We start from the raw sequence: 11,182 nt of genomic DNA on the forward strand, positions 1-11,182 counted from the left end.
CAAGAAATGCAACTGCTTAAGTAAATTAGCAGTCTCCGAGAACTGAAAAAAAGAGGACAAGAATAAAGAACTTGTGAGCACTTTGAACTGAAAGGAGCTGAACCCACAGCGTGCCCCAAAGTGCACCATCTCCAGGGGCCCAAGCTATCTGACCAACGCGTGGGTGATGTCTTGTGAACAGGCACTACACAGCATTGCCTCAAGCACTGCACCGTTGTGCGTGAACATCCAGTAAAGCTCAACTGCTGTAAGGACAGGCTGACTTTCAGTTGCTGACTGCTCAGCTGCTTCAAATCCTGACACAGCACTTCAGAAAAGTGAAAATGAAGTACAAACTTCTGAAACTCAACCAACCACATACTGGGATAAAATGTGGTGAGTAATGAAGTTACACAACTCATCTCAAATTTAAGTTTACAAACTGAAATGTAAAGTTACACAAAGCTGAGTTTATTTATGACAAATCATTTGTTATATATTACAATAATTACAAACATACTCTATTACACCTTATTGCCATATTTTTGTTCTCAGAACACACAAAATGATCAAGAACATGGATTTTGGCAGTAACAAATGTTAAAATTACAAATTTCATGCCTCATTTCTGTGCCATAGAAAAGGCTATCATCAAAAGAGTGAAGTTACAAACAAACATACAAGGGGATTCCCCTTACACCTTTTTTCCCAGGAACTTTTGTCATCTAGTGTATAGTAAATATATATACACACACACACACACACACACGTCTCTTGCAAACATACAGACTCACACATTTACATAATCACTGGAGATTTAACATCTCTCCTCCAGCAGAAAGCTCCCAGTCATTTTGCTTGAGCATCTAGTGGAAAAAAAAAATCTAAAAGTCCATGGTTTTAAATTAATCACCCTATTTCCGAGCCAGCTGTATCTTCTCCCTATACAGGGACACCAGCGTAACTAGCAGGTATTGCAGTTTGTGACGAATAGCATCCAACAGGCCTTCACCACAGGAAAGGTCTACTAGGGATACTGTTCCTCTTGTACCTAATCTGAGTCACTGCTGCTGCTTGAGGAGTCTGTTGACATAACTTCTACATCATCTTCATTCTCTTTATTGTGTCCTGGAGGCTCCAACATAAAGTCATTACTATGATTAGGAGGTAGCATGTTCATTGACATATCGCTTGACTGCCAAGGATACTGAGGAGCAAGCACATCTGGAAGAAAGGGGTATAATCAATGAAATACCAGGGTTTTTTTATATTCACAATTTCAATGGGACTGCTCAAACAGAACTCCAGTTTACAAACTGTAAAATCTTCACTGAGTTTTGGACAGCTGAAACCCTGAAGTAACTGCTGGAAAACTTCTCATAATGGAGCCATTCATTCACTGCAAAAGTCTCTTCTGCCAGAGGCCCAATAATATAGGGCCATATTAAGTGGTTCAAACTTGGAACCACTCTCATCATTCCACTTCAAAACTGTATACATTCATACCAAGCTTTTCATCTTCAAAGTAGTTTGAATCAGCTAACTTTCAAAGCCACAGAGAGCAGTGAAAATGGTCACCTTCTGTCAGTATGCCAAAACAGATAAAAACATTAGATGAAAAAAAAAGTAATAGTTAAGATAGGCCACAGAAATTCACTCAAAGGTCTTGTCTGAATTTGGCTGAAACACCTTTGATATCATACTTCCAATAGTAAACAGTGCATCAAGTGCAAAAGACAGTCCCACTACAAAACCAGGGTCCCAATCAGAGACACTTGAGAGGAAGGGAAATGCCCTGCAATGCCCCAGCCAGGTCAGCTTCAGTGCCCCCTCAGTATTTCTTCTGGTCTCCTACGTCTAAAACCTTCCCATCCTGCATCTTCCCACCAACCTACTGGAAACCCCTCAGCCCTACCAACGCTTCCTTGTTCCTTCCTTCCCTGCCCCTGCTTCAGAGCCACAGTGTGTATATACACTGCCATTTCTGCTCCCTTCTTTCCATACTATGGTCCTATTGCTGTGCTTCATCTCCTCTCCTCTCTTATTACCAGTCACTGTGGCTACAGTCCACCAATAGAAGAAACCAGCTACCTCCTGCTTACAGCAAGAATTAAAAATAACTAGACAGGAGTCTGAATTGAACAAAAACCCTCTCCCACACAGGACATTGAGGGCAGAAAGAGAGGACACTGTCGAGGCGGGGTCATATAAGGTTGACATAGTTCACTAAGCTACTTACTGACTCAGAAGCACCCAGACTCCACGCACAAAAGCTTTTGATCATTAAGTCTCCACACACCTAAAGCTCCATGTGTGGAACCACAGCCCCATCTCCCTAATACAGAATACTGTATTACTGTACACTACTGCATTATCCAGCTGTACAATGCAGACTTGAGGGCACAGTTCAGCCTTTATACCAGTTTCATGCTAACTTTGGGAAAACCAAGAATAGTACTGAGTGGTTTTACTCCCACTGAGGTAAAGTTGCCCAATTCTATTTGAACTACTTGAGTGTGTTTACCAGTCTTCTAGATCCTGTGGCCACGCTTCAACATTTCAATCGCTGCATTATTAAATTAGAGTGAGAATGTACTGAAAAGCCTAAGTTTTGAGGCCATCAAGCAGCCCAGTGGCTGGCTCACAGTTACACTCAATAAGGACTCAGTAACTAGACATTTCTTTGCAGAAGTCTCTAAAAAGACTAGATCTCAAAATAAGCATTCTCAGGATGTGCCTGCCACACACCAACAGACTGATGATCCCTACAGAAAATGCCATGGCAGCCTCTACTTTCTTTTAAATGAAATTGTGATGTTTGCCTCTTACCTGTCAGGCAAGTAATTAGAGGATCTGACATAGGAAAACCAGGCTCAACTAATTCCTTTGCTTTAACAGTTTAAATCCCATATTTTTCAGCCCCTAGGAAAAGTCCTAAACAGTAAGCTTTCAGTTCTTACAGAAACAGTACTAAAAATGAAAGGAATGAGTCTGAATCCTCCAAGGCAGAGGAGCTGCTCTGAATCCACTCTCCCGGGCCTTAGGCAAATGCTCAAGCTCTACTATGCTCCAAGAAGAGATTACCTTAACAGCTCTGACCATTTTTCATAACAACAGAAAGGCATACAGACCTGTCCTCAGCATTTCCCTGCTGGGTTGCCATAGGCAGTTCTGAGACTTCCATTCCTTCCCTTCAGCTCACTGACCTCAATCCTATTTTGGAGAAACCTCTTACAGGTTTCTCCATTTTATCCAGAACAGGAGGTTTAGAAAGGGAGATGACATAGAACTTTAATTGACTTTTCAAGAGTGACATTAGGATTAGACATACGACTGGAGACACAATCTTTTTTTAATGCACCTGCAATAAAGATTTTTAATAAATTCAGTGTAATTTTTTAAAACAAATTTTTCACACCTACTACAAGTGGCTAAATTGACAGCTAAGAACTGTTACAGATCTTCTCCATGACCAAATCAAGAATTTTGCCATATTTTTGGCTAACCTGATAAGATTAAGGCTGCTCAGCCACAAAACTGAATGAATTATTCATTCAGTTACTGCAATTTACTGCTAGATTATATTTTAGCACAAATGAATGAATCTCATTAAAATCAAGGGAAGTGTCCATTTCATTAATTGATTAGGCATTTAACATTAATTCCTACACTGAAGGCACTACCTCCTCCACTGTCCTTGTCAATGTTTTTTCAATCTGGAACTTCTAAACAGTCTTGCTGTACAGAGCATAAGCTTAAAGGGAGGTAGGGAGAACAACGAACCTCTTCTCAATGTATCTTTCTCAATTCTATACTTTGTTGTCAATGCAAGAAGTATGCTATGGAAATGCTTCTTTTTAATATGATTTGATATCACTTAATTACAGCAATTTAAAACAAATGACCTGAATGGTAACTAAAGCAGTTTTTATTTATATTGACCTATAGTCTAGTTTCTGCAGTATGACTTGGCATGAAATAAAACAGAATGATGCAATTCCTAACCAATTACTTCATTTACTAGTTTTTCACTGCTAGGGAACAATGTTGGCCATAATTTTCATTATTTTAACAATGCTTTGCCATTGCTAAGGAACACTTATAACTGCTATGATTATACAATGACTAAAGAAAAGCAACACACCACTGAGATTCCCCTACCTGGCAGTCTGCCTGCTGCAAGTGCATCCCCTGGTAAGTGTCCATTAACTCCATTGGTGGATGGGTTGTTCATCTGACCCAGGAGGCCACTCCTCATTTCCAGATCGGTAGGATATGGCCTTCGTGGGTCCCCTTGAAAAGAAATTGTATTTCAATAATTATCAATTGCCTTACAGACACTACCTCCTCCTTCAGTGCTTAGTTTACTGACCAAAAAAAGAAAAAGCTACTCATATTTTTTACATCAGGCATGAGCATCACACTTGTTCCATTAAAAATCCAAGTGTGTCCTTCATTTAGACTGTTCTTATCCATTTGCATTTTTGCAGCAGTACTTATGAAACCCATGTTTAGAAGATCTTTGTTCGCCTTGCTACTTCATAGCTTAGCAGCAAAGGGAGGAATTACAAGGAAAACAATCTGGACAAGTGGGACAACTTCCAGAATTGGGGCCTGGCATAACAAAATCCATTCTTATGACTTCATTGACTATTAACTTCCTCTGAACAGACTACATGAAGGAGAGACATAATCAGGAACAGGGGGGGAAAAAAAGTCTTTATCATTCTTGGTTCTAGTTTATACTCAACATACCAGGAAACCAGCAAGCAAAGGACAGTAGAGAATGCCATTTAGTTAATGGAAGCCTGCAGTTTCATAGTCTTTTGAAGCTACAAGTCTACAGGACTCTGGATATCCAGTTTTACTAGAGATACATTTGCAGGTATGGCACTTGAAAACAATATATGCCCCTAATAAACTAAATAAGATGTTTTTCATTATGTAAGAGCATTTTAAATCCAGATACTGGCAACACCTTTTTTTTTTTCTTTTTTTGGAGGGGCAGGAAGGTGATGAAAAATCATGTTAGTTACCTGGTACCCATGTCAGAGGGGCACAAACAGCATTGCTAGCACTGATCCTATGGGCATATTTAATTATTTCTTCAGAGGAAATGGCACCTGGAACAAGTGAAGGAAAGTTACTACACTCTCAAGAGATTACATCATTCAATTATTTCAGATTACTGGGCACTTTGACAAAGACTGGAAATGTCATGTTGTCAGACATAAAGGGCAGGCTCCAAATGCAGTGACTGCTTAAAGGATTCTTGGACTCTACAAGGACAAGCTTTGCAGTGAACTGGCTCTACAGCCATGAACTCCATATATCTTCAATGTCAGCAGTTGTTCAATCTTGTGAAATGCACAAACCAATCTCTTAAGCAGCATATTTCACAACCATAATACATTCAGACTTTGTTCTGATGAAATGGCTTACGGGCTCATAATGAAATGGAAATGTATTTACATAGAAAGCATCTGAAATCTGCGATTTTAGAAATAAAAAAAAAACTTTGAAAACATGAACTCACTAACAACCTTCCTCACAACTGCATTTGTGTAGTATGTACAACTATGGAAACTCACCTTTTCTTGCCTTTTCAATTGATTTCAATTTCTCCTTTGCTTGATAAACAGCTGTTGCCTAGATGTAAAACAAGGAAAAAAAAATACTCCAATGAATCATTCATTCCTAAAATTTTGCATAAAAAGGGCTCTGTGGATAGAATCTTGCATTTAATTGCATTTTAACAGATAAACTATTCAGGGAACATTTTCAAAATATACAAAAGTAAACTACATTTGGAAAAAAAATAACATTATAAAACAAAAATGAATATCCTGATAAGTAAGAAGTGTTTGACTACCGAAAAGAAAAACTCCACTAAGCTATTGTGAAATTTTAAATATTTCATCTTTTCAACCTAACACAATACTGCTTTCTCCAGGATGACCTTTTTCCACAAGTAGTTGCTCAAAAGCAAACATATCACCTACAAACTTACCAGTATGTGCTCTGCTTCTTTTAGTTGTTTCTGCAGCTGCTGAATATCACTATCCCTTTTTTCTACTACCTTTTCTAAAAGTTGCATTTCATGATGGATTTTCCCCTGATCAACTGCCAGCTTCATTAGCTCTTGAAACTCTCCATCTCTCTGAATCAGCAGCTCCAGGATCTGTCAGATAAGAGTTTTACAGAACTTTTAATTTAGAGAAACAACATACCCACAATCATGCAGCAAAGAAGAACAACTGACATCTACATGAATATTTGTTTGCATGCAAAATGAAACAAACTTCTTACTCTGCTTGCAGAAACAGCCTGTGAAGCAGGCAGTAAACAAAACAAACAAAAAAGCACCACACAGACCAGGAACATCATTTTAATGTGGCCAAAAGCTCATCATCATAATTTGTCTAAGTATATGCAGGGACAAGTGAGGAAAAAAAAGTGTAATAAAGCAGGGCACTTAACTACACAGAGAAATACAGTTCAGAAAGTCAGCTTACCTGGCTCTCTTCTCCTGGTTGTGGAAGCTTCTGGTTTCTTGAAATCGCCAAAATTTCAATTAATTCTCTGAAAGGAAATTTGTGAGTTTATAAAATTTTCTATGCTTTTTTTTTTCCTATTCCATTCATAAATCAGACTAAGTCATCCCCAAATTTTCAGAGTACTGACACCATTACAGTAGTATTCACATATTTGAATATTTTACAGTTTTGTAGAATAGTTGTATCTGGTATTTCTCAACTTAGAAAGAAAAAAAAAACGTGTTCTGATCATGAGATTATTCACAGAATTATTTTTTCTCCTTTGAGCTCACAAAGTCCTCACATGCATTTGTGCTCAAGAAATGTGTTAAATTCTTGCTAAACCAAGTAAGACATAAGCAGAAGCTGAGCAAAGAAAAAAAGACAATGAAGTACATTCATGCTCTAGCCTTATCACCTTTGTTTATCATAAGAGGGCATGAAAGCATAAGTTGTTATCGTTATTTTACTTCTCCTCCATTTTTACAACACAGTAAGTTTCACACATGGGTTTAGAACAATTAAGCCTATGCTTTCAAACATCTAAAGAATTTGTTGCAAAACTATTGTTACTATAAAAACAAGTATTCCCACAATGGTGAATCCGTTGTATATTAATTAAACACAAAAATATCAAGAAACTAATGCTATTCCGGGACTAGGTTAGAAGAGCATCTCAAACAAATCTCTTGATTTTGCTTCTGTGTATACCCATTTACTTTCCTACCATTTTGAAAAAACTGTCAGTAACCTCTATGGAGACTCACTGAACAGCGAGACCACGATATACATATAATGCGCGCGTGTGTGTGTGTGCACGTGCGTATGTACATGTATGTACTAGAAATCAACTGACCAATATATTGTCCTTGTCCTACCAGAGGTAATCACAAAGAGTGAACCAGCCACAGAAACAGTTTAGATTGCTCCCTCTGAGAGGGTTTTCTTAAACTCTTGCTCTCCTTGACAGGAAGAAGATAATCAGCAACCAGTTTTACTGCGCTGCCAGCTGTGACTCCACAGTATGGTGGACAGCTTGGATGGGGAGCAGCAGTCCAGCCTCAAAAGTGTGGGCTACCTACCTGGGCATTTGCATCACTCCAAGGACAAGCCTTACAGCCTATCTGGTCAGAGTCCAACAGGCAATGACCAGAACGTCTTAAGTCATGCAATACCATCTACAAAACAGCAGAGTTTTCAGTGAATAATAAAATGCCTAAAACCTCTTCTACTGGGGGGGGGCACACTCTCTCAGCAGGAAATGCAGGTGACAACCGAGGCAGGCAGGCGAGTGGAAGAATAAGGAAGCTGCCCGTTCTGCTCTGAAAACACAAAATAAAGCGGAGTGTCCGGTGCGGCCTCGCTGGGGCACGGACGCCGCTGCCGAGGAGCTGCCTGCAGGCGGTGCCGGGCGGCGGGAGCAGCAGAACGCCCGGGCCCGCGCCCCGCACGCTGCCACCCCGCCGGGGCCGGGCCGGCCTCCCCGCTCCCGGCGCCCTCACCCCAGGGGCACCCGGCCCGAGCCTGGCGCCTTCTCAGTGGGCGCGGTACCTGGCCAAGAGCTCGAGATCCTCCAGCGCCGCCAGGAGCCGGTCCCGGGTGCTGCTGCGCTCCCCGCCCTCGCCGCTCGCCGCCGCCATCATGATCCCGGGCGCGGACCCGAGCGAGAACCAGCCCCCGGCGGCGCCGGCGCCAAGGCCGCGCTGCCCGGGCGGCAGCGCCCCCGGCGGCGGAGGAGCGAACCGCAGCCGCCCCGGCCGGCGGCGGGCGGGCGGCGCATGCGCAGGCCCGGCGGGGCGGGGCGGGGCGGTTTCTGCCCCTCCCCCCAGGCGGTGCGCGGCGGGGCGGGGCGGGTAACGGCTGCCGTGAGGCCGGCGCAGCTGGATGTGGAGGGCGTGAGGGAAGGGAGGTCGCAACTGCCCCAGAGGCTCGCAGGCGTGTGGGTAAACGCCCGCTCCTGGAGCTGGCTTCTTGCTCAAGGGTCAGAGCTTGCTGTTCTAAATGTGCTTCCAGTACCCGTGCTTTCCTGGAAGAGGCACTCAAACGAGATGCAGATGTACCCTACGGACACGGAAAACAACCTGAGAGGGAGGGCTTGCAATTCAACAACGTCGTAACTTTTTTAACTCTGTGGTTCCCCGATGCATGAAAGTCCCTTAGGTACTTTTCCCAGTTGGAGAGAGGGGTGGTGTTTTCCTAATGACTTCAGGAGATTACTTAATCTTCTGATACTGAGAACATGACAGAAACCCCAGTTTTAAATCGTGCAGAACCCTGAGCTCCTAGCTTGGTTTTCTGTTCTGTGAGCAACAGGATGTCACAGTGACCAAGAGGAAGCACAACCTGCCCAATGCACAGATGCTGCATGTGTAGACCTATATATGCAACCTAAAGGTGGCTTTGCATAAATTAGAGGCCTGTGTGCAGTGAGCAGATGGTGAGGCAATTAGCAGCTGCAAAACCTGCCCTTAAATCTGCAGAGAACTGAGCTATATTTTAAAAATGCTGGGTTTTTTTTCTTCTTTTAAGTTGTTGTATATGGTCTGATACTGTAAACCAACCTCAAGCTCTGGGAGGGATCACAGTGAAGCCAGTAGAATTTTTTTAATTCATGAAGCTTGCAGTAATGTCAAGAGACTGAGGCAGAAGCTAGGGTGGACGGTGAGACGAGAGCAAAGAATGATAGTTAATCTGGGGCCGAGGTTTGTAACTGCTCTGAGCACTTCCAGTGAAGAACGTGGAGTCCTCAGACTCCACCTTCTTCTGTTGTCGCAGGCAGCTGCAAAACCCCCTGGCAAGCAGTGATTGTCATCACTCTTGATTAGAGAAGATACTAGATAGATGATAACATCTCTGAATGCTCTGGTGTTTGCTCTGATTATTGTTTTATTTTCTGCAATAAGTATGTCCCTGAAAAAATTATTAAAAAAAAAGGCAAGATGCTCATTAATCAATGATTCTTGAATTGTGATTCAAGAAAATGATTGAACACTATGGGATTTATGGTGAGGTAATGAGATTTGGCAATTCTAAGAAGAAGATAATTGCCAACAGGAGTTACTTAAAATTAATTTACAATATACAAGAGCATTCAAAGTTCTAATCTGTAGATAGTTTGGGAACTCTCTTTAATGTTGCAGATAAAATCTCATTCAATAGTTCTACCCTTTAAAACACTTCTACGTGCCTTTCTTCAAAAAATACAGTATTTCCCTGGTTTTATTCAAGAAAAGATGTAACTGGTGAAGCTGTCTGGTTATGCTTCCAATTCAGTGATTTGCTAGACTGTCTCTCTGGGTATGTAAACAGAAATAACAACTTCAGAAAATAAAGCAGTCCTCTAGAGGCAAGAATAAAACAATCCCTCTGCTAAATTGTTTCCTTCCCCCACATTCATTTTTTGACATCTGTATTATTTAGAAGTACTGCAGTACTGCTAAAATATTTCAGGGCTATACTACTAGTTTCACTAGAGTTAAAGATTTCTAGTGTTAATAGGACACCCAAACTTGACAGGCCAAGGGTTCAGTGTTGATTGTAGGAGGTTCCTTGAGGCTGCTCTTTCCCTCCCACTCCTTCTGTCTGGGAAGCTGTTCCCGTGTCCCTTTTGACAGCAGGGCTTTTCCTGCCTAACCATGCCAATACCAGCAGTCTTTTAGTGGAGTTGCTACCTTCCTTCTCCTGCTTCACAGACTACTGACCTTCATCTATGCAGCATAAACATCTGGCTGCTTCCTATAAAGTCTGCAGTCCCTCCCTCCCTCCTGCAGTCCCTGAAGATGCAGCAGTGGCTATAAAGTGCAGGTTCCTTGGCAGAGACTTATTTGTCCAAACTGATACTCCTACTTTTGTGTAGGAGGATAGGATGAGCCTCGAGGCATCAGGGAATGCCTGCCTGTGCAGAGGCAGGGAAAATCCTTCAAACTATGTCAGAGGGGTCATCTCCTTCAGGACAAAGGGGAAGACTGGGTGAAATAGGTTTGTGCCCCAAACTTGGCCCATGGGCCCGTTGGGTAAGATTGCGTGGTTGATTTGCTGAATAGACTTTTGAAACACTGACTCACCCAAACAAAACAACAAAACCTCTGTTTCCTCAATTCTTCAGTGCTTTTGGCTTTCTTTCCCCTGGGTAAACTTTTTCATAGATATGTTGGGTTTTAGCCAGATATGCTCCTTAAAAGCCTATGCCCTTCCTGAATAACTAAGCATTATTGCTTAATTTGTTTTCAGTAGTCTGAGAACATTTTAAGTTGTGCAGCCATGACTATATCTTTCCATTCACAGTGAGATTATGAGATGTTTCTGAATCTTTTTGATTTCAGATTGTCTTTTCAATGGCATATTGATCACAGTGTTAAAAGCCTGCTAGCACAAGCAAAAATAGCTTGCTTCATCCTGTTCAGCTGAGTCTTATCTGTTCTAGAATTGACCTTTAGGTGATGATCTGCAGAACAAACTGATTTCTACAGCTGCAGATCTATGAACAGCTGAGCTGATCTAATAATTCACCAACTCAAAAGCAGAGATGTTGTTTGCTCCTCATCTGCTAACTGCAGATGCTTGCCTTCCCTTACATCTTCTGTGAATGTATGCTTCCATGAACTACTTAAGACAGAAAAATACCTCATGTTTTTGTTGAGTTCATTTCCGTCTGGGTTAGTGAGTGA

The 11,182-nt window shown here is 41.8% G+C and overlaps 1 protein-coding gene across 2 annotated transcripts; it reads right to left on the bottom strand.

Annotated features, from left to right (window-relative positions):
- Positions 1 to 429: 429 nt before the first annotated feature.
- Positions 430 to 8,157, bottom strand: MED4 (mediator complex subunit 4). Of its 2 annotated transcripts, XR_009958502.1 has the most exons (8): positions 8,067 to 8,157; positions 6,495 to 6,561; positions 5,990 to 6,160; positions 5,571 to 5,628; positions 5,016 to 5,102; positions 4,141 to 4,272; positions 3,111 to 3,340; positions 1,121 to 1,203 (listed from the first exon to the last, which is right to left on the bottom strand). XR_009958502.1 is itself a non-coding variant. In XM_062576470.1 (7 exons), exons 1-7 carry the CDS (start codon positions 8,153 to 8,155, stop codon positions 1,031 to 1,033), a joined length of 777 nt encoding a protein of 258 aa, XP_062432454.1. In that variant the 5' UTR covers positions 8,156 to 8,157; the 3' UTR covers positions 430 to 1,030. The 2 variants fall into 2 exon arrangements, 1 of the variants encoding a protein (XP_062432454.1); XM_062576470.1 differs by lacking the exon at positions 3,111 to 3,340 and having other exon boundaries at positions 430 to 1,203.
- Positions 8,158 to 11,182: the final 3,025 nt, after the last annotated feature.

Source organism: Rhea pennata, chromosome 1, assembly GCF_028389875.1.
Source record: "Rhea pennata isolate bPtePen1 chromosome 1, bPtePen1.pri, whole genome shotgun sequence".
Taxonomy (NCBI): domain Eukaryota; kingdom Metazoa; phylum Chordata; class Aves; order Rheiformes; family Rheidae; genus Rhea; species Rhea pennata.

What these genes read in the sequence shown, in the direction of transcription:
- MED4 (XM_062576470.1), bottom strand. Translation starts at nt 8,155, where the DNA reads ATGGCGGCGGCGAGCGGCGAGGGCGGGGAGCGCAGCAGCACCCGGGAC. An exon ending in AACCAGGAGAAGAGAGCCAG is followed by an intron (nt 6,161 to 6,494) that starts GTAAGCTGACTT and finishes CTTATCTGACAG; the next exon opens with ATCCTGGAGCTGCTGATTCA. An exon ending in AATTGAAAAGGCAAGAAAAG is followed by an intron (nt 5,103 to 5,570) that starts GTGAGTTTCCAT and finishes CACTTGTTCCAG; the next exon opens with GTGCCATTTCCTCTGAAGAA.